This window comes from Henckelia pumila, chromosome 2 (genome assembly GCF_033568475.1).
Source record: "Henckelia pumila isolate YLH828 chromosome 2, ASM3356847v2, whole genome shotgun sequence".
NCBI lineage: Eukaryota > Viridiplantae > Streptophyta > Magnoliopsida > Lamiales > Gesneriaceae > Henckelia > Henckelia pumila.
This window is the reverse complement of record NC_133121.1, coordinates 180,056,768-180,082,366: the sequence shown is the minus strand read 5'-3', so window position 1 is coordinate 180,082,366 and position 25,599 is coordinate 180,056,768. Positions and strand designations below refer to the sequence as shown.

The window sequence follows — 25,599 nt, the reverse complement described above, 5'->3', positions numbered from 1 at the left end:
CAAACGTTGTACTCATTCAAGATTTCTGATGATAAGGGAATCTCTGAACAAATTGATGATTCATCAAGATTCTAGACGATCTTGAGAACATTGAAATCAAGTTGGAAGATGAATATAAGGCCTTGATCATGTTGAATTCCCTACCTCACTTTTATGAAAACTTTCGTGTTGTATTGCTGTAAGGCAGGGTTCAAACTATAACCTTAGATGATGTACCCTCTGCCATAAAAGTAAAAGAATTACAAAGGAAGTTTCGGACAAACTCTCAGTCACAAGGTGAAAGCCTTATGACTAGAGGTAGACGGGAAAGGAGATCACAAAAGGGAAACAGAAGCAGGAAGGCATTTTAAAACGAATTGCCTCAAAAAAAAAAATAATAATAATTATCATACAGAAGTAAGGAAAATGCTGAGGCTTCGCTTGCATCATTTAACAAAAAAAATTAGAATAACATTTCTTTAATACAAATATATGCGTAAATGTACATATATATATATATATATATATAATCGGATATTCGGGTCGGATACGTATGGATGGAATGTTACTACGTCCGTATCCATCCCAAACCCAAAAATCCTCATACCCGAATATTACCCATTCATTTAATTGGATCTAAAACAATCTCTTAATTCTCTCCTCCATTCGAATCAGATATCGGATTCTCCGTCCGGTTCGAAGGAAATCTCCCAAGCTACAAGCAAATGTGAAAAGTAGGTTACTTTGTTAAAAGTATATTTCATAAATCTAAATGCATAATAGATAATAATGGTAAACAACACATTTGACTCAAATTATTTATTGCAAGGAGAAAATTACCGGGCGAGCAAATAACCTCAATCTTTCTGGAATGGTGAAATTGATTCCAGAGCAATCATGAATCCACATGGATGATAGATTCGGCATGGCAGTTTCATCAATCCTCAACTCAAACTTCCCTCTAACTTCATAGAAACTAAGTTGTTCAAGTCGAGGAAAGCTTCCAGCGCCGCAAATCATTTCATCCCCGCGGAATCCAATTCTCGTCAACTCCAGTATTTTAAGATTTGGAAACTTGTCTAGTGCTTGCATCATATCCTCCGTAACATCTGTTAGTATATTATCTAAAGACAACTCCACAAGGCCTGGACGCATCTTTGACAAGTCTACGGCTTCTAATCGAGGCAGTTTTGACAATATACAATAATAGATGCGAAGTTTGAGAGTGACATTCGGGATCTGTAGTAGATTTCTTATTGACTCCTGCTGCTCACCATTAAAATTACATTCAGTAATAGTAATATCCACCCATTTTATTAGATTGCTTCCACAAATATAATTTATGATTTGTACCACACTCTTATCACCAATTATCCTACATCTGTCAAGAGTTCGTAGCTTTTGCAAATGAATGACATCTTCCGAATCGTAATATTTGCTTTGAAATCCATTTAGAGTCTCTAGCTGAGGCAAGTTCATCAATCTCATGAGCTTTGGTCGTCTTGGAACTGGAAATTTGGGAAGATATAAATGCCTCAAATGCCGCATATTGCAAAATGTATCCACGGGAACCAACGTCATGGATAAAGAGGTGTAAGAAAAATCAAGTGTTTGTAGACAAGATAGCTTGTGGATAGATTCTAATGGAAACCTTTTCAAATGAAAACCCATCAAACCAAACAATCTAAGATGGATTAAATTCTCTATTCCGGGGAAGTATTCCTCGATGTTTAAACTATAAAACCAAAGGATTAGTGTTCGAAGAGATTTAAACTGTGGGATATTGAAGATTTCTTTTCGTAGATTATTCGAGAAGCAGCCTGAACAACTCCCGCTAATTGTAATTCGCATAGATCTTAACGAGTTACTGTTTTCTACTGCCTTAAGAACGACCAAATCATTGTCTTCATCATCCACGTGCATCACCAGTCTATATGCTTTCTGATCAGAAATAACATCGCCAGCTTTGTCCACAACCATGAGAAACTCCTCCTCTTTCGCCTTTGATTGGCACAAGTCCAATATCGAGTCGTGAAGAGAGAGTGCTTTCAAAGGATCATCAAACTGAACCATACTTCGAAATTGTAACTCATCCAAATACAACTTTGCCACATCGCTCATTGTTTCGCCATTGCCAACGTGCTTCGATTGGATGAAACCTTCTGCCATCCACAAATGATAGATGAGTTCTACTTCTGCCTTCTCATCTTCTTGTAAAAACCCCAAAGAAAGAAAACAAGGTTTAAGATGATATGGTAATTCATCATAACTCAAACCCAACACTTCCTTCACATCTCCTTGACCTCTCTCTATGTAAGAATTCACATCTTTGCTTGCTAATTCCCACTCTTCCAAAGAATTTTTACTGCTCAATATCCCTCCAAGAACACCAACTGCTAATGGCAAACGGTCACATTTATTTATCATCTTCCTTCCTAGTTTCTCATATTCAGATTCATCCCAAGCTAGTACTTCTGCTAGTCATCATGAATACAAGACAAATATATATGTAGCGTTAACTTTTATAATTTCATGTTTCTGTCTCATAGTAACTTAAATTAAGGCCTTAATGAAGAGATTTACTGACCTTGGAAATCAATCTTAGCAAACGCTTTCATGCGGAGGAGCTTCCATGCTTCGTCCTCTGTGATACCCTTGAGTTGAATTGGATATCCAATTTCTGCTATGTATTTATTCCGAGTTGTGAGTAATACTTTGCTGTGACTAATTCCAACATTTGGGAAACATTTGCTGAGACATTTCCAATCATCGAGTTTCCAGATATCATCCACAACAATCAGACATTTCTTTTCCATTTGCACGTTATGAATTTGCTCCACCAACTCGTTGATATCATTTGCTCCGCCAACATGATCTGGAAGAAGCTGTCGAAAGATATCTTGCATCACAGATTCCATTTGGCATTTTTGGGTTATGCAAACCCAAGCAAATGACTCGAAATATCTTTTGACATCGACGTGCTTATAAACCTTGTTGGCAACAGAGGTTTTCCCAGAACCACCCATTCCCCATACACCGATAACCGGATGGCGACTAATTTCTTGATCAGAAACTAGAAGAGAAACAAGATTTTCGATGTCTTCCTCCATCCCCACGAAATGTTGAAGCTCCTCGTGAGGATATGTTTTTCTCATGAAACGTCGTTTGTTCTCATGATCAGAAGTACTTTCCTCTTGATCACCTCTGATTATGGCTTCTATGCCAAACTCTTTCATGTCTTTGGTGCGGCTGGTGATCCTTGACTTGATTGTTTCTATTTCAGAACCAATCTTGTGTAAAGTTCTCATTTCATTCGCAAAACAGACGAATCTTTTCAGAATGTTAAGAAAGCCCAGATCTCCTTTTCCAGACCCAGCTTTAACGACATATTCCTCTAGCACATCCTCTGCTTGGTATGCAAGACATCTGATTTCTTTGATCCAGTTTCGAATTGTTTCGCTATTGTGCTGTTTCTGATCTGCATCTTTTAGGAGTGATTTTATGCCTCGAAGCTCAGTTTGGAGACCCTTAACTTGACCTTTCACTCCTTTCAGAAATGTTGCTTCTTGTATCAACAGATTTCCAAGCGTTTCCAACGCCACAGAGACTACAGCTTCTGCCATATACTTCCTAATTTGCAGGGAAATTATATTCAATATAAGAAGTAGGCTAAATTTATATATATTTCGTTTATACATTACGTACCTTTCAGAGCTCACAGACCTTTGATCAAAAACCAGATTCAATGTTTGAAGGTGGCGAATTCTTTTTCTTTAATGGACACACTACCTTATCATGTTATATGTAAAGGTAAAATAGCATAAACTTTACCCATCTTGGTTTTTTTTCCCCCCACTGATTAAGTTTTCAAAAAGTTTGGTTTGTGCGCGCTAATTAACTTTGATGTTTTCTGACTTTTAGTCATATATTTTGTTAGAGTTATGATACCAGAAAATATTGATATGAGATTGAAAATGTCGAAATATCACCGAAAATTGTGAACTTGTTTGATATGATCACTTCAGCAGTGAACTACAATGATAAATAAAATAAAAAAATTAATGACTTGTGATATGTCTATAGACTACAGTGAAGGTTACACACACGGTTGCAAATTATTTTTGAAATCACAAAAAAATTTAAATATTCTTTAATTTTTTTAAAAAAATTAAAGTGCATTTAAATCGTTTGTACGTAATTTGAAAAATAATGTATAAATTTAAGTGTCACGTTTCATTTTACATATGTAATTACATAATTCATATTAGCTGTGAGGTAAGTTATTGCCTTATTGGGGTTGGATTCCCCACTTTTTTATGTTGCATGTGGACCAATTTTTCTTTTCTTCCTTTTTTATTTAAATAAATAAATAAAGTAAAACTCCTGTCGGTAGGAAAAAAATTGAAGGAAAAAAAACAAACCTAAGTTCAAAGAATATGACTATAAAAGTGTAATAATTTATTTTTCTTTGTTATTTCTTCTTTAAAATAATGTGGGAATAACAAAGCAAGCCAATTATTAAGTTTCTTTAAAGACAACTTGACTGTATATTACTTTTACTTTTATTTTTATTTTTACCTTTACTTTTTCTTTTGCTTTTATAATTATTGTTTTAGGACAAATCAATTTCAATATTAGTGGTTCCACTCTATAATCCAATCGATCTTTAGGGCTCCCTACTTTTCATGCTTTTTAGTCTCCACTCCCTAATCAAGATATCAAAAATACCCTCAGCTTACTCTCACATTCTCTCTCTTCTGCACAAAAAAATCAATTACGTTTATCTGTTTTCTTCTTTTTTTTTCGAAAACAATCATGTTTATCTTTTAAACCAGTATACTTGCATCACAAATCGATTCTTGCTCTTGCTTCATAGATTTTTGGTTCTATTGTGGTATATATATTTTTATTTATAGTCATGTAACTTGTATATTATTTTTATTTTTTGTCATTTAACTTGTATTATATCACTATATATTTTTATATGACCTTACTTATAGTGTAAATAAAATGACAAATTTGTTATTTCAAAATGATAAAACTTTACATTTTTATTCACACTTTTAGATATGTAATAAATAATAGATAGATAGATTTCACAATGATAAAATCTTACCCTTTTTATTCACATTTTTAGGTAGTTAATAGATTTAATTTATACTCCTACATTAATTTCGTAAATATATGTTTTTAACTCTAACTTTTAATTTTAGTTTTTCGGTATATTGGAAAACTGAGAATTTTCCGTTTTGGATGATAAATCTTGTAAATGCTGATATTTCTGATGTTAAATAAAATTACAAGTCTTACCTTTCCAAAAAAAATAGCGAATGTGATATTTGGTTGTGAGATTTCTTTGATTGTAGTTTGTTGGGATAAGATAACTCTTTGATAAATCATATTTCAAGATTGATCAACAGAAAACTCTAAGTTCATAGTATGATTATCAATGGTTAAAGATTCCACTAGGAATTAAAAAATGGATGGGTTGTCTAACTTGGCCGATCTTTTAAGACTAAGTATGAAGCCGCCGTGAATTGATACTAGTAGATGATTCAGTTATGTTTGGCAAGTAACGAAATGCAGAACCAGGTCATAATGTAAGATTTATTCGATCGAACATTTCGTTAAATTATTTATTACAACTGATCAAATCTTAAGGAGAAATTACGCCCGAGCAAGCAACCTCAATCTTTCTGGAATCATTAAATTGATTCCAGAGCATACCTGAATCTGCATGGATGATAGATCGGGCATGGCATTTTCATCAATCCTCAACTCAAACTTCCCTTCAACTTTACCCAAAAAAAGTCGTTCAAGTCGAGGAAAGCTTCCAGCGCCGCAAATCATTTCATCCCCGCTGAATCGAACTCCCCACAACTGGAGTATTTTAAGATTTGGAAACTTGTCTAGTGCTTGCATCACATCCTCCGAAATCTCTGTTTCATATATGCCCTCTAAAGTTAAGTTCACAAGGCCTGGACGCATCTTTGAGAAGTCTAAATTTTCTAATCGAGGCAGTTTCGACAATTTACAATAAGAGATGTGAAGTGAAAGAGTGACGTTCGGAATCTGCAGTAGATTTGTTAATGCGCGGTCTGACTCCTGCTCACCATCAAAATCACAACGTCCAATAGTAAGATATATCCATCTTAGATTGCTTCCACAAATGTAATTTGTGATTTGTACCAGACTTTCATCATCACTTATCCTACATCTGTCAAGAGTTCGCAGCTTTTGCAAGTGAATGACATCTTCCGAATCGTAATATGCGCTGTCAAAATAACTTAGAGTCTCTAGCTGAGGCAAGTTCATCAATCTCATGAGCTTTCCTTCTGTGATATTTCCAAGAGTATTTTTGGGAAGATACAAATGCCTCAATTGCCGCATATTGCAAAATGTATCCACTTGAGCCAACTTGAACTCTAATACAGAGGTATTAGAAAAATCAAGAGTTTGTAGAAAAGATAGCTTGTGGATTGATTCTAATGGAAAACCGTTGAAATGGAAATGCATCAAACCTAACAATCTAAGATGGATTAAATTCCCTAATGTTTCGGGGAAGCATTCCACACGGGTAACAGCACGAGACCAAAGGATTAGCGTTCGAAGAGATTTAAACTGTGGGATATTGAAGATTTCTTTTGGTAGATTAATAATCGAGAATGTAGAATTCCAGCTGGCAATTGTAATTCGCATAGATCTTAACGAGGTACTGTTTTCTACCGCCTTAAGAACGTCCGAATCATTGAAATTTTGTATATGTTCCAAGTACACGAACAATCTATATGCTTTCTGATCATGAGAAATATCGCCTTTGTCCACAACCATTAGAAACTCCTCCTCTTTAGCCTTTGATCGGCACAAGTCCAATATTGAGTCGTGAAGAGAGAGTAACGAAAGATCATCAGATAACTGAACCATGCTTCGAAATTGTAACTCATACAAATACAACTTTGCCACATCGCTCATTGTTTCGCCATTGCCAACATGTTTCGATTGAATCAAACCTTCTGCCATCCACAAATGATAGATTTGTTCTACTTTTGCACTCTCATCTTCTTGTAAAAACCCCAAAGAAAGAAAACAAGGTTTCAGATGATATGGTAATTCATCATAACTCAAACCCAACACTTCCTTCACATCTCCTTGACCTCTCTCTATGTAAGAATTCACATCTTTGCTTGCTAATTCCCACTCTTCCAAAGAATTTTTATTGCTCAATATTCCTCCAAGCACAGCAACCGCTAGTGGCAAACGGTCACATTTATTTAACATCTTCCTTCCTAGTTTCTCATATTCAGATTCATCCCATGCTACTTCTGCTAGTCATCAAGACAAATATGTAGCGTTATCTTTTAAATTTTAAATAATTTGATGATTTTAAACTGTTTTAAATGATCTTAAAATCATGGGAAATAAATATTAAATAAATCAAGAGATTAACTGACCTTGGAAATCGATCTTAGCAAACGCTTTCATGCGGAGGAGCTTCCATGCTTCATCCTCTGTGATACCCTTTAGTTGAATTGGATATCCGATATCTGCTACGTATTTATTCCGAGTTGTGAGTAATACTTTGCTGTGACTAATTCCAACATTTGGGAAACATTTGGCCAGACATTTCCAATCATCGAGTTTCCAGATATCATCCACCACAATCAGGCATCTCTTTTCCATTTGCACTTTATAAATTTGCTCCAACAACTCGTCTATTGTATCTTTCTTTGTTTCTGCGGGGAGAAGCTGTCGAAAGATATCTTGCATCACAGATTCCATTTGGCATTTTTGGGTTATGCAAACCCAAGCAAATGACTCGAAATATCTTTTGACATCGACGTGCTTATAAACCTTGTTGGCAACAGAGGTTTTCCCAGAACCACCCATTCCCCATACACCGATAACCCGATGGCGACTTTCTTGATCATAAACTAGAAGAGAAACAAGATTTTCAATGTCTTCCTCCATCCCTACGAAATGTTGAAGCTCCTCGTGAGCATATGTTTTTCTAATGAAACGCCGTTTGTTGTCATCAGAAGTACTTTCCTCTTGATCATCACGTCTAATTATGGCTTCTATGCCGAACTTATCCATTTTCCCGGTGAGGATGGTGATGTGTGACTTGATTGTTTCTATTTCAGAACCAAGTTTGTGTAAAGTTCCCATTTCATTCGCAAAACAGACGAATCTTTTCAGAATATTAAGAAATCCCTGATATCCTTTTCCAGAACCAGCAGCTTTAATGACATATTCTTCAAGAACATCCTCGGCTCTGTATGCAAGACGCCTGATCTCTTTGATCCAGTTTCGAATTGTTTCGCTGTAGTGTTGTTTCCGATCTGCGTCTTTTAAGAGTGATTGTAAATTGACAAACTCAGTTTGAAGGCCCTTAACTTGATCTTTCACTCCTCTCAGAAATGTTGCTTCTTCTATCAACAGATTTCCAAGCGTTTCCAATGCCACAGAGACTACAGCTTCGGCCATATACTTCCTAATTTGCAGAGCTCACAGACCTTTGATCAAAAACCAGATTCAATGTTTGAAGTGGACCAGATTCAATGTTTGAAGGGGCGAATTCTTTTTCTTTAATGGACACACTACCTTATCATGTTATATGTAAAAGTAAAATTGTTGGTTTCGTAAACCGAATTTCAAAAATTATGTAGCGGAAGCTTGGTATAGATCGAATGGAATAAAAACAATTTTCTTGTTAAAATTGTTTAACAATCAATATCTATATTAATTTAACGTAGAATCAACTAAGTAGAAAATATACCTATATTGAAAGAAATTTATAAAACTTGAATGTTGATTCTGCAGTCCTTCCAAGCCTATTAAACTTGAATGTTGATATCGCAGTCCTTCCAAGCCTATTCTCCAGATCAACCACGCGTGGGCGTCACCAACTTTTCTTAATATATTAGTATTATAAATGCACTGTGAAGTACGACGTCTTCTCGTTACTTCTCCTATAACCACATATATATAGATATATTACTATTTTCTTTTCGAAAATTTTTCAAAAGAAAATACATATCTTTTCATATATATTATCACAAGGGATGCAAACATGTTTTGCTTTGGGGTCCCTAGTCATAAAATGTGGTACAAAACAATACAAGATGTGGTACAAAACTATATAAGATGTGGTACAAATTAACAAAAATTGTGGTACAAAAAAATGGCTAAGGAGTGCAGAGCAAAACATGTTTGCATTGGAGATTTTTGAGCAATTTGCACTTATCACAATTGATTGAGATATATTCTCAACAATCTGATCTCTAGACTATCTTTTAAACAAAACAATTTTGTTTAAATATTTAAATGAGATAGAAGTGATACACGGTGGATAGGTATTATATATCTTATACTCAATCTTGATTATATCTTTATATAATCATTTACTTGTATTCATAAATATATATATATATATATATACATACATACATACATATATACACGCATGAATGTAAATAGATGAAAAAAAATCTCATCTATTTCTCAGTTCAAAATCCATTTCCCATATATATTTATCTAATAAATAAATAGAGAAAATTATAAGCATTATTAATTCAAAATTAATTAACTGAGATAAAATATAATTTTGTAATTAAAATTACAAAGAAAACATTTTTCCTTGTAATTTTATTCATACAAAATACGAGTGTGCAATTACTTAAAATTCAATAATTTCAAGTTAACAAATTTAATACTTATATCATAAGTGTTCTTAAATTTGGAGATGGCATGGGGAACTATGGACCTATAATTTCAAGCTCCAATAAAATTGATAATAAATTAAACTCTTTAATTTATATATTAATTTTATTAATTCCAAAGTTATTCCACTATAAACTTGGAATTGCACTCTTGAAAAAATATATATAAAATAATTCAACAAAATAAATAGTTCATTGATATTGTAGTAATCCAGATTCCATTTTAAGATAATAATATGATAATCATGATTAAGGGTCCAGTCTAAACTGCTGAACTGTTGAGCTGCTGAACTGCAGCTAGGAAATATGAGCAGCTAGGGAAACATGAGCAGCTAGGGAATCTGCTGCTAGGGATTATATAGCTAGGAAAACTTGAGCAGCTAGGAAATCTGCTGCTAGGGATTATACAGCTAGGGATTCTTTAGCTAGGGAATTCTCTTGCTAGGGATTCGACGGCTAGGAAATTCTGCTGTTAGCCTGTTAGGGAATTTCGTTACTAAGGAAGTTCGAAAAGCTGCTAGGGAATCCCGAACTGCTATTAAGGAATCCCGACCTGCTGCTAGGGAATCCCGACCTGCTGCTAGGGAATCCCGAACTGCTATTAAGGAATCCCGACCTGCTGTTAGGAAATCCCGAACTGCTATTAGGGAAGCCCGAACCCTCCAGGACAGGCAGGCAGGTGTGTGGACGCTTGCATGAATGACAGTTGGCGCCTAAGCATGAGCTGTCAATAATGGTAGTGACTCAGCTCAAGCATCTGATACGTGGCGTGCTTATAGGAGCTCGGACGTCTCGACGTCAGCTCAAGAATCCCGATCACCCCAAATATTTGTCTATAAATAGGAGTTGGGGATTCAGTTATTTTTTCACATCACTTCCATCTCACTTCATATCTTTGCCCGGAAAATAGTAGCTCGGGAGCTCAGGAAAGAGTAGCTCGGGAATTCGGGAAGGAATAGCTCGGGAAGGAAGAGCTCGGGGTCGGACCAAGAGGCCAGGTCGGGTCGGGTCGGACTTGAGACCAGGTCGGGTCGGGAGTTGACCTAGGACAGCTAGGGGTTGTCTTTTTCCAGCTTAGTTCAGACTTCGGTGTTAGGTACATACACATTGACTGAGATTGCCAGCGAGTATACATGTTTATATGTTGCATTTATTTGGCATTATTATGTGGCATGATGTATGTTTTACCGTTTTCTATATTTATATATCATGTGCACATACACGTTGAGCATATACCTTATTATACCTGATTATAGAGCCGCTCAGCTCTATACTCAATAGTCTGTCACTGAGAGTACCGCGACGGCGGGGACATGTATGTCTGACTACTCTGGTGTATTAGACGAGTGTGGTTGCACCCAGAGGTTGATCCGTGCGGTGGCAGCACTCATGTGGCGCCGGTACTGAGCATGACTTTTCAGATGACCATTTACCAGTCATCATGTTGCATGCATCATATACATATGTTTACTCATGTTTATGTACTAGGCGTTAGCGCTCACATCCTAGTTGTTATCTTGGACACCCATTCCACGGGGCAGGTCGCAGGATGGACGGAGCCGGTATCTCGAGGCAGGATTAGGGAGCCAGAGCTTTTCAGGGGATTTTATACAACATGATTTGTTTAGCTGTATAAATGTTTTAGACAGTTTATTTTAAGCATTTCAATATGGTTGTATCACTACAGATTTAAGTTTGGATATGTTTTCCTAAGCTGTTATGTAAATTATGGATTATGTTTTCGCACGTTTTTACTCTGTTAAGAATTTTGCTGTATTAAGTTTAATGCATGCTATTAGTTGCCAGTTAGTAGGTGATTCCATGCAGGGTCACTATATTTTTGGTATCAGAGCATGCATGGATTTTGGGATTAGTACTTGGGATTTACTCTCATCTTAAGTAATTATTGCGCATTTGGGATTTTAATGTGCAATTCTTTTCAGGATATGGCTGACGAGAGTCACGATAGTGTTGGCCAGGGAGGTGGTCATCATCATCGTCACCATCGCCATCAGGATGATCGACATCATCCTCATGAGGGTAGACTTCGTTACTCTATTAATAAGTTCATGCAAGTAGGACCGAAACCCTTGGTGGGAGGTGAGAATCCTGAACAAGCAAGAGGTTGGATGTCTAAACTTGAGAGTGCGTTTCGAGCTTTCGATTGCACTGAGGAGCAGAAACTGGAAGTTCTAGAATTCGTTCTAGAGGATCGCGCACGCTTATGGTGGGATGCCAAAGCTACTCAGGCACGTACTGAGAGAGGACAGGTGACTTGGGGGGATTTCTGTCAGCAGTTTCAGAAACTGTATTTTCCTCCAGCTGTTTGACAGGCACGATCTATGGAGTTGCTGACTCTGAGGCAAGGATCAATGACTATTGATCAATATCAGCAATGATTTCTTGATCTGCTACCTTTTAGTCCTCATATCAATGACAGTGATGCGTCTAAGTATGATATTTTTCTGCAAGGCCTGAATCAAGATATCTACTCACAAGTTGTCGTATGTGATAATCCAACATCTTATGAGTCTTTGGTGAACCGTTGCCGTCAAGTGGATAACAGCAATAGGCGGGCACTATTGATGATGCCAGGACAGCCTAGTGGATCTCTTGGGCCTAGGGCTCAATCTGTTGTGCAATTTGGACCTATGTCTTCTACTACTACTACTACTACTTCGTCTGGTTCTCGTTGTTCGCGAGGTACTTTCCGTTTCGGGAAGAAGAAGAAGAAGGAGGAGGAATTTTGCAGCCACTGTGGTGGGAAGCATCTTGCGGCTTCGTGTTGGAAGGCTACTGGTGCTTGTTATATTTGTGGTGAGCAGGGACATCTGCGGAGAGATTGTTCTCAGCGCATGGGTTCTGCTAGTGGATCGGGATCACAGGTTGGATCTCAGGCTTCTACTTTTCCACGTCAACAGACATCACCACAGAGTTCTTCTGGTTACCGTCCACAGACTCAAGGGCAGGTATTTGCTCTATCTCAGGAGCAGGCTATGGAGGGAAGCGATCGCATGTTGGCAGGTACCTTTCTGTTATGTGGTATTCCTGCACTTGTCTTAATTGATATTGGAGCGTCGCATTCCTTTATTTCTAATCATTTTGTTAAGAGACATATATTACCTTATGTATCATTAGATATGGATTTAGTTGTATCTACTTTCTGGAGCAGGAGGTAGTAACTAAGCGTCTAGTGATGGGTTGCCTTCTAGAGTTTGAGGGTAATGTGTTATCGGCTAATCTGATGATATTAGCGATGACAGATTTTGATTGTATTTTGGGAATAGATATGCTGACTTTGCATCACGCTACTGTGGATTGTTATCAGCGTCTGGTACAGTTTCATCCGGATGAGGGTGATAGCTGGTACTTTTATGGTGAGGGTGCGCGACCTCCGATGCCACTTGTATCGGCTCTGAAGGCATGTCATGTCTTGGAGTCAGGTGGGGAGGGCTACCTCATTTATGCAGTTGATATGTCCACGAGTAGTCCGGGTATCGATCAGCTACCAGTTGTCAGCGAGTTTTTTGATGTATTCCCTGATGAGATTCCTGGTTTTTCTCCGGTTCGAGAGGTTGAATTTGGTATTGATCTAGTACCAGGAACTACGCCTATATCCCGAGCACCTTATCGTCTAGCACCATCAGAGATGAGGGAATTTAAATAGCAGTTGCAGGATCTGCTTGATAAGGGATATATTCGTATGAGTGTTTCTCCGTGGGGAGCACCTGTTTTGTTTGTTAAGAAGAAGGATGGATCAATGCGATTATGTTTTGATTACAGGCAGCTGAATCGTGTCACCATCAAGAATAAGTATCCTTTGCCACGAATTGATGATTTATTCGATCAATTACAGGGTACTTCTGTTTACTCCAAGATAGATCTGAGATCGGGATACCACCAGATGCGGGTACGAGACTCAGATATTTCTACGACTGCTTTCAGAACCAGATACGGGCATTATGAATTTCTGGTGATGCTATTCGGTATGACGAATGCACCGGCAGTCTTTATGAATCTGATGAATCAGGTATTTCGAAAATATCTGGATAGATTTGTCATTGTCTTCATTGATGATATTCTTGTCTATTCTCATGACAAGGATGAGCATGCACAACATCTGAGGATTGTGTTGCAGACGTTATGAGATAAGCAGTTGTATGCGAAATTGAGCAAGTGTGAATTCTGGCTTGATCGGGTAGTGTTTCTCGGTCATGTGATTTCTAGTGAAGGAATATCTGTTGATCCTAGTAAGATAGAGGCAGTGTTGAACTGGTCTCGTCCGACGACGGTTGCTGAGATTCGTAGTTTCTTGGGTTTAGCTGGATATTACCGTCGGTTCATCGAGAATTTTGCACAGTTGGCCAAGCCTTTGACTCAGCTTACTCGGAAAGATGTTTCCTTCATATGGTCCTAGGATTGTGAGGATTCATTTCACGAGCTGCGTAGACGTCTTACTACTGCACCTGTGCTAGCTCTACCTTCTGGATCAGGAGGTTATGTTGTCTATACTGATGCATCTGGTCAGGGGTTGGGATGTATTCTGACACAGCATGGACATGTTATTGCCTATGCTTCTCGATAGTTGAAGACACATGAGAATAATTATCCAGTACATGATCTCGAGTTAGCCGCCATTGTATTTGCTCTCAAGATTTGGAGACATTATCTTTATGGCGAAAAATTTGAGATATTCACGGATCACAAGAGTTTGAAGTATTTATTCACTCAGGCAGAGTTGAATATGCGACAGAGACGCTGGATGGATCTTCTGAAGGATTATGATTGCGAAATCAAATATCATCCAGGTTCTGCTAATCTTACTGCTGATGCCTTGAGTCGGCAGGTGAGATTTTCTGCACTTCAAACTAGTGAAGTATCTCATATGATTCAAGAGTGCTGTTCATTGAGTTTTACGCTCAAGCACAAGAAAGGGAGAAATGAGATTCGATTGTATACTATTCTATCTGAGCCAACATTGTATTCTCGGATCAGAGATGCTCAGATATCTGATGTTAAGACTCAGCGTTTGGCACGTCTAGCCAATGGAGTTAATACATCTGGATTCCATTATCAGGCAGATGGTTTATTATGCTTATCGAATCGAGTGGTTGTGTCTGATGTTGCGGAGCTCAGAAATGATATTCTTTTTCAAGCTCACAGGAGTCGATTATCTGTTCATCCTGGAAGTATGAAAATGTATAAGGACTTGCGAACTAGATTCTGGTGGAAAGGGATGAAGCGAAGTGTATATCAATTTGTTTCAAGATGTTTGGTTTGTCAACAGGTCAAGGTTAAACACCGACGACCAGGTAGATTACTGCAGAATCTTGAGATTCCTGAATGGAAGTGGGAGCACGTGACTATGGATTTTGTTACCCACTTGCCTATGACATCACGTCAGTGTGATGCTATCTGGGTCGTTGTTGACCGTCTGAAAAAATCAGCACATTTCATTCCTTACAACCGGGAGTATTCTTATGATCGCATGGCACGCTTATATGTCCAGGAAATAGTGCGATTGCATGGAATTCCAGTGAGCATAGTCAGTGATAGAGACCCGCGATTTACCTCACGTTTCTGGGGTAGTTTTCAGCAGGCGTTGGGTACCACTCTGAGTTTAAGTACTGCATATCATCCGGAGACTGACGGGCAGTCAGAACGGACGATTCGTACATTGGAGGATATGCTACGTTCTTCTGTCATGGACTTTGGTTTATCTTGGTAGGATCAGTTACCTTTGATCGAATTTGCTTACAATAACAGTTATCATCGTAGTATTGATATGGCACCTTTCGAGGCATTATATGGTCGACGGTGTCGTACTCCGTTATTCTGAAATGAAGTAGGAGAACGACAAGTCGAGGGTCCTAAGTTGGTGCAGCAGATTGTAGACAAGGTAGATTTGATCAAGCGGAGAATCAAAACTGCTCAAGATAGACAAGCCAGTTATGCTAATATTCATCGCAGGCCATTGCAGTTTGAGCCTGGTGAATATGTGTTCTTGCGAGTATCACCTTTCAGGAAGGTGATGAGATTCGGTGTGAAAGGCAAGTTGTCACCTCGTTTCATTGGACCTTTCCAAATACTGGAGAAGATCGGAGATGTTGCTTATCGTTTGGCGTTACCGCCATCTTTTTCCAGTATACATAATGTTTTTCATGTGTCGTTACTTCGACAGTACATAGCTGATGAATCACATGTGATTCAGTCTTCTGAAGTTCAGCTAGAGCCAGATCTGTCGTATGTTGAACGACCACTCCGTATTCTAAACAAGAAGGAGAAAGTTCTTCGAAACAAGACTATACCACTTGTGATGGTACAGTGGCAACGCCGAGGCGTTGAGGAAGCAACTTGGGAAACCGAGAGCCATATGCGAGCAGAATATCCTGAGTTATTTGCTATGTACTTTTAATTACCATGTAAAGATGTAATTACCGTTGTTGTAATAAAACATGGTTTTCTGTTTCATATTGTTATCTTAATTTGTCTTTAGATTTTATTTCGCGGACGAAATATCTAAAGGTGGGGGAGAATGTAGTAACCCAGATTCCATTTTAAGATAATAATATGATAATCATGATTAAGGGTCCAGTCTAAACTGCTGAACTGTTGAACTGCTGAACTGCAGCTAGGGAATATGAGCAGCTAGGGAATCTGCTGCTAGGGATTATATAGCTAGGGAATATGAGCAGCTAGGGAAACATGAGCAGCTAGGGAATCTGCTGCTAGGGATTATACAGCTAGGGATTCTTTAGCAAGGGAATTCACTTGCTAGGGATTCTACGGCTAGGGAATTCTGCTGTTAGCCTGTTAGGGAATTTCGTTACTAAGGAAGTTCGAAAAGCTGCTAGGGAATCCCGAACTGCTATTAAGGAATCCCGACCTGCTGCTAGGGAATCCCGACCTGCTGCTAGGGAATCCCGAACTGCTATTAAGGAATCCCGACCTGCTGTTAGGGAATCCCGAACTGCTATTAGGGAAGCCCGAACCCTCCAGGACAGGCAGGCAGGTGTGTGGACGCTTGCATGAATGACAGTTGGTGCCTAAGCATGAGCTGTCAATAATGGTAGTGACTCAGCTCAAGCATCTGATACGTGGCGTGCTTATAGGAGCTCGGACGTCTCGACGTTAGCTCAAGAATCCCGATCACCCCAAATATTTGTCTATAAATAGGAGCTGGGGATTCAGTTATTTTTTCACATCACTTCCATCTCACTTCATATCTTTGCCCGGAAAAAAGTAGCTCGGGAGCTCGGAAAAGAGTAGCTCGGGAATTCGGGAAGGAATAGCTCGGGAAGGAAGAGCTCGGGGTCGGACCAAGCGGCCAGGTCGGGTCGGGTCGGACTTGAGACCAGGTCGGGTCGGGAGTTGACCTAGGACAGCTAGGGGTTGTCTTTTTCCAGCTTAGTTCAGAATTTGGTGTTAGGTACATACACATTGACTGAGATTGCCAGCGAGTATACATGTTTATATGTTGCATTTATTTGGCATTATTATGTGGCATGATGAATGTTTTACCGTTTTCTATATTCATATATCATGTTCACATACACGTTGAGCCTATACCTTGTTATACCTGATTATAGAGCCGCTCAGCTCTATACTCGATAGTCTGCCACTTAGAGTACCGCGACGGCGGGGACATGTATGTCTGACTACTCTGGTGTATTAGACGAGTGTGGTTGCACCCAAAGGTTGATCCGTGCGGTGGCAGCACTCATGTGGCGCCGGTACTGAGCATGACTTTTCAGATGACCATTTACCAGTCATCATGTTGCATGCATCATATATATATGTTTACTCATGTTTATGTACTGGGCATTAGAGCTCACGTCCTAGTTGTTATCTTGGACACCCATTCCACGGGGCAGGTCGCAGGATGGACGGAGCCGGTAGCTCGAGGCAGGATTAGGGAGCCAGAGCTTTTCAGGGGATTTTATACAGCATGATTTGTTTAGCTGTATAAATGTTTTAGACAGTTTATTTTAAGCATTTCAATATGGTTGTATCACTACAGATTTAAGTTTGGATATGTTTTCCTAAGCTGTTATGTAAATTATGGATTATGTTTCCGCACGTTTTTACTCTGTTAAGAATTTTGCTGTATTAAGTTTAATGCATGCTATTAGTTGCCAGTTAGTAGATGATTCCATGCAGGGTCACTACAGATATAGTCACTACATATAAATTAATCCTCCATAAATCGTTCATAATTAAAGCTAGGTAATTTCCATTTAACCTTTTTAATTATATCTTTTTCCTTAAGTCCCATTGATTCTCTGATGAATAATATATTTATGATCTAATCATAAATTTGAGTGCTCTTATTATTCAAGTCCTGAATCAATACTTAAGAGAACAACTTATCTGACTTCTTTACGAAGGAATGAATTTCGTCTTGCATATTAATATTCTCAGCTATTTATTTTATTGTATTTCCAATGTATCAAGAATTTTGACACCATGTAATTTGTGTCATTATTTGATATGTCAAAAAATACAAAATCATAAATAGGAGTTTATTAATCACTCAGAATTAAGATTGACTCATATATGATCATCATCGATTAAATATTGAATTCTCAACATGATATGAAAATTTATAGAGATTCAAAATTAGTCATGTTCCAGTCCTATATAATCAAATTATATAAAGTGTTTTCATTCCAATAATCTCATTATCAACAATCCGGATAAGATTATTTTATTCAGAATATAATGAACCACACTAGCAATTTTAAATTAAAGATCTCAACTTTAATTTCTAATTGCGGACATATTTAGATTATTATAATTTAAATATTATCCTCATGTATATAACACTTATATACAAATATTTAAATTCACATAACAATAATCTTGGAATTTTTGATATTTATAAAACATCAAAAAAATTCATGCAAAAATAATATTGAAATATTTCTCACATAAAACAAAACATTTGTTTATGGGCATAAATCCCAACAAAAATAACATAAACTTTACCCTTCTTGGTTTTTCTTTTTTTATTTTTTTCCCACTAGTTGAGTTTTCAAAAAGTTTGGTAACTGTGTGAACCAATTGATTTTGATTTTTTGGTCCTATTTTGTCGGAGTTCTCGTGACAAACCAAAAGATATTGATGTGATATCAAAAAATATTGAAATATCGACATGGTAACAGAAATTTTTGGCTTTTCATTATTTCATCACATCAGCAGTTGAAATTAAAATGATAAAATAAAATAAAATAAAGACTTGTGATATATATATACAATGAAAGTCACACACAATTACAATTATTTTTTAAATTAAAAAACTATTTTAAATATACTTTAAATCAAAATTAAAGTGCATTCTAGACAGTTCATAATTTTAAAAATAATGTATAAATTTAAGTGTGACCTAACCTTTCATGTTCACATTAGAATAGTTGTGAGGCAAGTTCTTGGGGTTGGATTCCTCCCTTCTTTATGTTTGCCGTGTGGAAAAAATCTGACTATAAAAGCGTCATAATTTATTTTTCTTTGCTATAATTTATTCTTTATAATAATAACGTGAGAATTCAACAAAGCCAATCAATTATTACCTTTTTTTAAAATGGTTGAATAATTCAAAGCTTCCATGTGCGTGATTTGCCATTTGTCATGGGTGTCGCTTTAAGACAACTTGACTGTATATTACTTTTTTTTTTTCAGTCTACCTACCCATGGGGCACTACCCCCCATGGGTAGCTGTCAGGCCATTATTGGCCCAAATGCTTGGGCCCCACAAAAAATCTGTGGGGCCCACAGAATTTGGGCCAATAATGGCCTAACACGCTGCACACAGGTATCGAATTTTCCTCTACTGTAGATTTTTTATTTAATTGGTTTTAATATTTTGGGTTCTATTTTTACGTATATTTTGAAAAAAAATTAGTGTTTTATATGTGAAACAAATTTAAAATATGTTTTTGAATAAAATTTTTGTATAATATTTTTGAATTTTTTTTTTATAAAGTGTACTCTAACTATAATTTTTAAAAAAAATACTTGAGATGTGAATTTAGATTTTTTAGAATGAAATTATGGTGAAATATTAAAAATTTTTTATAAAATAGTTGTTCAAACACATTTATTCTTAAAACAACTTTTAAAACATTTTATTAAAAAAATTAAAAAATAATTTTATAAATACATGTCCAAACAAAATATCAATCATCAATTATTCACATCCCTTTATAATTTTAATTTTAGTTGATTTCATTGACTTTTTTTGGTGATGTGATCTAAATTGTTGTAAATCCCTAGTTATTTATTATAATTGGTTTACGAGACCCTCGGACCATCTCCAGCAGTTAACATTAAAATAATGCAATATTTTCACTATTTTTGTGTTAAATATAATGCAAATAATATTTCATCTTCGGTAGTTTTCATTAAATTTCTACACCGCAGTCTTCACCAAATTTCTCCATCAAAAGAATATTCCGTATTTGGAGTTGTGAACTATAATAAAAAAAAATCACAAAAATAATTTTAAAAAAATGACAACTTGTTTCTGTGGAAACAACCTAAGAAAAAATTGGATTATAAAACCTCATATTAAACAAGTAAAATGCGTATGATTTCATCTGAAATTACAAGGCACCATCAAAAAATCTTATCAGACAATTTGCCAAATTTAACAAGAATCAATGCATACGACAATCGGCTAAAGATAATGATCCCAACAATGTTTCTTGCTGAAGAATGAAGATTGCAAAGAGAAAACATTACGACACATGAAGAAGCAGAGACAAACTTAAAACTGCAGTTTTTACAACATTACCTTGGTAAATAATTAACTTCATAGCATCACTCTTCATCATCCTCGTCCCCATCACCACCGGAAGCTTTCTTTGCAGCTGCCTTCTGGTTCTTTCGCTTTACTCTGCCGGGGCGTCCACCACCAAAAGGGCTCGTGAGGGAGAAATCTATATGCTTCTGGGAGTCCACCCTCAGTCCCTCACCATAAATGATGGCACATTGACCACTTGCCTCCCAACCCTACCACAGTATATGAGATGCTAGTCATTATAGCAAATAGCCGAGGGAACTGGGAATGAGATTGCAGTTAGAAAATTGCTGATTCTGGAAGATGATGTACAAAAGAAGTAAAATGGCCATCAGTAAATAAACAAATCAGACATGTGGCGAATGATCACAATTTGTCATCCCTTTGCTGATAATAGATTATCAAAAATGGCATAACAGAGAAAAAAATTGCATTTCTTTCAAGAAAATCAACAAAAATTGACTTCATTTTCTTAGATTACAAAACTTGTGTAAAGTTTATACATCCATAATTCTCCTTGTAATTTAAAACTACTAACTATGAATCTCCCCTCGGAAAATGCAGTAACTAGCACTTGCATCATAGGAACGTTGTGTCTTGCTTCCAAAGTCTATTGAAGCCTGAACGCACTCTTAGGAACTCTTGCTTTTGGATGAAAAAATAAAACTTGTCCATTCCACAATTATAGAAGTTGGAAGTTAGGCGCGTGAAGGAAAAAAGGATGAAAGCAAATGCATTTTATTAAAGAACCAAGGCAAAATTAATAAAGTTTAAACTTTAAAGCATGTCGATAGTTACAACATGCATCTAGAAAAACAAATCCTTTCCGATCAAAGAAATTACTTGATAAGGTAATTCAGCATGCCTTCGGCGGCATGCCTGTACCCATATCATTTGAAATGTTTCAACAAGTGACACCGTGCATCAGTAGAAGCTATGCAAACATGCATATAAAGTATAGACCATGCCACAAAAATGTATAGCGTGCAATTAAAGAAGAGTGAACGGCAGCAGAAACTTCTTACTTAGTGACCAAACATATACAACCATAGAAAACCTGTTGGTTTCAAATACATTTGTTATAGTTTCTATTTGCACCAAGCACGTAAGGGCAAGTTTAAATTAAGTCTTAATTAGATAAAAGTCCATCGTGTTGCGGCCGGGCAAACCAAAGGAGAATAATCAATGTCATGAAAAAAAGACTATAGAACTATAGGACCAAGCCAACGAAATCATTACTGGTCCAAGTAAAGATTTTAACAGACTGCATTTGCAGCAAAAACTGATTGTGAGGTCTATCAAATAAGATATAACCATCATTTTGCTTTTCTGACATGGTTTGCTAAACTTCTACCTTGATTTAGTATAGAATACTCGGTTACACCAGAATCAAACTGGTGTGACAGGCCAAGAAAATGGTGAGAACAGTTGATATTCAACTAATAGTTCTATCAAACGGAATAATTGAAATTGGGTCACCATTTGTACCTGATATGCCTTTGCCTGATCAGCACTCTCGCATGATGGATAGACTTAGCCATACCGGCCTTAAATACAAGAGTTTGGAGCCGTCGCTCAACGAAATTCTACACAGTAAGGGCCAAGACATAATCAAGTTTGTTCTGGCTCTCATCAAGCAGCCCATACCTATTCATCCTTCTCAAAAGAGCTTCACCCTAAAAAATACGACGAGGGTCCTTTTCATCAAGAGTCAAAAGCATTCTTGCGGCATTTCTAATACGGCTAAGTGCATACTGAACCCTCCATAGCTCCCTCTTGCACCTCAGTCCATATTCTCCAACAAGCTTTAGCTCAGCATCTAGTCGCTCCTTCTCGTAGGGACGACGAGGCTTCTTAAAAGTCTTCCCATCTATAGCCAGCGAATACCATACAAAATTTGGAGTAAGAAAATGTGCCTACCAACAATTTACATTGCTCCACTAATCTGCTTTTCACGGCAACCCAAAATATGAATATTCGATGCTAAAGTAGACAAAATTTTACCAAGCCTACCAAGCAAATAGCAATGCCACCATTTAATATATAATTCAGCAGTTTCACCACAACTAAATCAAAAATCTAATCTTTAGGCAGAAAAACAAATAAATAAAAATCAGCAAATATGGGAAAGAAACAGAAGCTTACAATTTCGGTAAAAGGAAACGTTCACCATAACTTTTCTCCTCCGCGGACTGCCACCGTAGGGAATCTCAGTCCGTCGATCCGCGGTCGCTGATCGGAGTAGAAAGGGGCCAGACTAGGGTTTAATGTGAGTACACTGAGATCTAATTTACGTAACCTATTTGGGCTGAAACCATAATGGGCTTCTTTATCGAGTGGAGATACCCGAACCCGAATAGACCCCTAAAGAGACCCGATTTCTTCCGCACCACATTCGGGAAATGAATCCGATTCACAGGCGACTCACAGCCATTCTCAGAACGCGGCCGGCCGCCGCCGCCATCTTAACCGTGCGACGTCAATCCACCAATCGGTCGACGAACAGGAACGGAGAGGACGAGTGGAACGAAGCGTGGGAGACAGCATGGCTTCCCGACGATCTCTCCGGCAAATCAGAACGAGCCCCGTGGGAGTCCGACGTCTCCTTCTCTCTCCCCACCGCAGATCAGAGCGGAAGTAGTACCACCACCCTTCCCTCCCATCAGGAAGAAATAGACACCGAGACCAAGGCCTTCGTGGAGGAAATGAACGATAACTGGGATCAAAGGAAGGGCAAAACGGTCACAAAAGAGGACAGAAATGAGAAACCCTCATCTTCTTCTCTGTATAGCTTGGAGAATGTGAAGAGGGATTACAGATTGAAGAAGCAGAAAATACACGCTGGGCTTTGGGTGAAGGAGATTGAGAAGCAGGAGGAAGCTAAATTGGGGAACTTTGTTTCAGGTGGAGATGATATCGAAAAATTGCTCGACAGCTGCTCTGAGTATGCCATTTATCCTCTGCTTAATCAATATTGAAGTTTTACCATGAGAAGATGGAATTTTCTTGCCAATTATGTTTTGATCATTTACTGCTTTTTTTTTTTTCTTTTATGTTTCTTGAATTTGAAGTTTTTAAAACGCATTCAAGATGAGAAATCGGTTGTGATAGATGGATGTGACATTGAATTTGAAGAGACAGAGTAACTGAATTTACAAATAAAATTCTTGAATCTTATCTAGATGAACATAGAATCAGACTACCTGTTTAGAAATTCTCGGTAAAATAGAGATGCTGAGAGAAATAGAACCTTAAATCGAGCCGCAAGGACTATATTAGCTGATTCATGATTTTCTTAACGATTTTGTGCAGGGCCAATGAACACTACATGTTATACATAGAATAAAACGGAACAGGATAATTATAGATAAAAAAAATTTTGGTAAAACTCTATATGAGATCTGGTTTGGCAATAAACCTAGTGTTTCTTTTTTTCATGTGTTTGGTTGCAAATGTTTTATTTATGACATTGACAAAAATCATATATCTGCATTTGTTGTGAATGCTGATGAATGTATCTTTTTAGGTTATTCTGCAGTAAGCAAGACATTTAGAGTATTCAGTGATAAAATTTTTTGCTTGGAAATTATTTGTCTTGGTTACACATTTCATAAGCTAGTCTTAGGTAGATTGGTTACCAATTTATGAATGGAGTAGCATAAAATTGTGATATGAAATCTCTTGGGCCTTTTATTTAGACTCACTTGTTACAGTTTAAATCTTTGTGTTTGATATCGAGAGAGTGCAGCACTACAAGGATCGGGTAGATTTAATTTGTACGTTCTACTGAATTGCAGTAGGCATGTTGTGTGGTGGTCGAGGCTCAAGTCTCACATGGACTTCGCAAGAACTTGTGGGTGCTACTTAATTTGAGCAACTCTTCGGTCTTGCAGACCAGTTTTTTTTATTGGGCTTTCAGGTTGAAGTCTGTTGTTGCTTTGAGCACAATATTTGACAAAAGCTTGAAAGATGTGAAAAATCAAGAAATAAAGTTTATTTTGAATGGAAATTTCTATCAGTCTAACATCTGATGTAGTTATTTTCTGCCAAGAATATATATTTATGTACTTGATTTTGACAGTTCTAAAGCAAGAAGGCATTAGAAAGCTCGTGTCTATGTGTTCTTTAAATTATGGCCTTTGATGAAATTTGCTCATTATTAGACACTTTGGGGAACTAAGAGTGATGGACTGGAACTCACTGAACTCAATGAATGCAGGATATTTGATTCTGCTCACACTGATTTGGGCAACTCGAAGATCGCTAGTTCTGAGTTCAAGAACAAGCCTGATGGCTGGGAAACAACATCAAAAACACCAGATGGAAATCTCTGGGATATGTCGCAAAGAGAAGAAGATATTTTGGTTCAAGAATTTGAGCGCCGAATCGCATTCAATAAGTTTCAGGTTGGTATAGTGAAACTGTTTTAACTCATTGATTACAACCCATGTGCTGTTTATGTCCAGGCATTCACCTAAATTAGAAATGAAATTTGGTTTTGTATTCGAAGTGCTCCCCTCCCTCTCAGAGTCTACCTCTGTTTTATTATTAACCTTTGGTGTGATTCAGATTGCTAGCTTTATAAAAACGCACATATTTAGCCGAAGGAGGCCGATTGATGGATGGAAGTACATGATAGAGGAAATCGGACCAAATTCAAGAAAAGGGAAGGGAAGTGTTTCGAGGTTGCCCAATGTATCAGATGAATCCACTCGTCCTTTCAGAGAGGAGAAGGTCAACTTCGTCGCCTCTTCTCCTTCTAGTAGAGGGAGATGATCCTCAGTTTTGTGCTTGCATTGCTTAAAATGCTTTATCGAGACAATTCCATTTCATGGATGATGGAACCCATGCACAATTTGATACGAGAGTGAAAGCCGGGGATATAAGAAAACAAGGTATGAAAATGACTAATGAGAAATAGCTTTTACTTGTAACTCTGTGTCTCATTAACTGCAAATGAAACCTGGGAAAACGATGTAATTTTTAAGGAACCATGCATGCTTCGATGCAATACTAGAATCATCAACAGGCCAGAAGAGCAGTTAAGAATAAGGGTGGGTGCAAAATAGACATAAGAAATCGAGATAGAATCTGGGCTACGAT

At 37.4% G+C, this 25,599-nt stretch overlaps 3 protein-coding genes and 1 pseudogene across 4 annotated transcripts; 1 reads left to right on the top strand and 3 right to left on the bottom strand.

Annotated features, from left to right (window-relative positions):
• Positions 1 to 398: 398 nt before the first annotated feature.
• Positions 399 to 3,810, bottom strand: LOC140882465 (disease resistance protein RPP8-like). Its single transcript, XM_073288487.1, has 4 exons — positions 3,685 to 3,810; positions 2,567 to 3,609; positions 820 to 2,453; positions 399 to 694 (listed from the first exon to the last, which is right to left on the bottom strand). The coding sequence occupies exons 2-4, from the start codon at positions 3,600 to 3,602 to the stop codon at positions 629 to 631; spliced, it is 2,736 nt and encodes a 911-aa protein (XP_073144588.1). The 5' UTR covers positions 3,603 to 3,609; positions 3,685 to 3,810; the 3' UTR covers positions 399 to 628.
• A 1,750-nt stretch (positions 3,811 to 5,560) lies between these two features.
• Positions 5,561 to 8,910, bottom strand: LOC140885536 (putative disease resistance protein At1g50180). Of its 2 annotated transcripts, XM_073292521.1 has the most exons (3): positions 8,756 to 8,910; positions 7,431 to 8,492; positions 5,561 to 7,301 (listed from the first exon to the last, which is right to left on the bottom strand). In XM_073292521.1, the coding sequence occupies exons 2-3, from the start codon at positions 8,461 to 8,463 to the stop codon at positions 5,647 to 5,649; spliced, it is 2,688 nt and encodes an 895-aa protein (XP_073148622.1). In that variant the 5' UTR covers positions 8,464 to 8,492; positions 8,756 to 8,910; the 3' UTR covers positions 5,561 to 5,646. The 2 variants fall into 2 exon arrangements, with proteins under 2 accessions (XP_073148622.1, XP_073148623.1); XM_073292522.1 differs by lacking the exon at positions 8,756 to 8,910 and having other exon boundaries at positions 7,431 to 8,608.
• Positions 8,911 to 20,163: 11,253 nt separating this feature from the next.
• Positions 20,164 to 22,780, bottom strand: LOC140885538 (small ribosomal subunit protein uS4y-like; annotated as a pseudogene).
• Positions 22,781 to 22,898: 118 nt separating this feature from the next.
• Positions 22,899 to 25,586, top strand: LOC140885537 (protein GAMETE CELL DEFECTIVE 1, mitochondrial). Its single transcript, XM_073292523.1, has 3 exons — positions 22,899 to 23,440; positions 24,716 to 24,902; positions 25,066 to 25,586. The coding sequence occupies exons 1-3, from the start codon at positions 22,899 to 22,901 to the stop codon at positions 25,270 to 25,272; spliced, it is 936 nt and encodes a 311-aa protein (XP_073148624.1). The 3' UTR covers positions 25,273 to 25,586.
• The last annotated feature ends 13 nt before the right edge of the window (positions 25,587 to 25,599 follow it).

Coding starts and splice junctions, on each gene's coding strand:
- LOC140882465 (XM_073288487.1), bottom strand. CDS start 3,602: ATGGCAGAAGCTGTAGTCTCTGTGGCGTTGGAAACGCTTGGAAATCTG. Junction 2,454..2,566: donor TGCTAAGATTGATTTCCAAG/GTCAGTAAATCT, acceptor GATGACTAGCAG/AAGTACTAGCTTGGGATGAA. Junction 695..819: donor TGAGGTTATTTGCTCGCCCG/GTAATTTTCTCC, acceptor ATTTGCTTGTAG/CTTGGGAGATTTCCTTCGAA.
- LOC140885536 (XM_073292521.1), bottom strand. CDS start 8,463: ATGGCCGAAGCTGTAGTCTCTGTGGCATTGGAAACGCTTGGAAATCTG. Junction 7,302..7,430: donor TGCTAAGATCGATTTCCAAG/GTCAGTTAATCT, acceptor GATGACTAGCAG/AAGTAGCATGGGATGAATCT.
- LOC140885537 (XM_073292523.1), top strand. CDS start 22,899: ATGAATCCGATTCACAGGCGACTCACAGCCATTCTCAGAACGCGGCCG. Junction 23,441..24,715: donor TTGCTCGACAGCTGCTCTGA/GTATGCCATTTA, acceptor CAATGAATGCAG/GATATTTGATTCTGCTCACA. Junction 24,903..25,065: donor TCGCATTCAATAAGTTTCAG/GTTGGTATAGTG, acceptor GGTGTGATTCAG/ATTGCTAGCTTTATAAAAAC.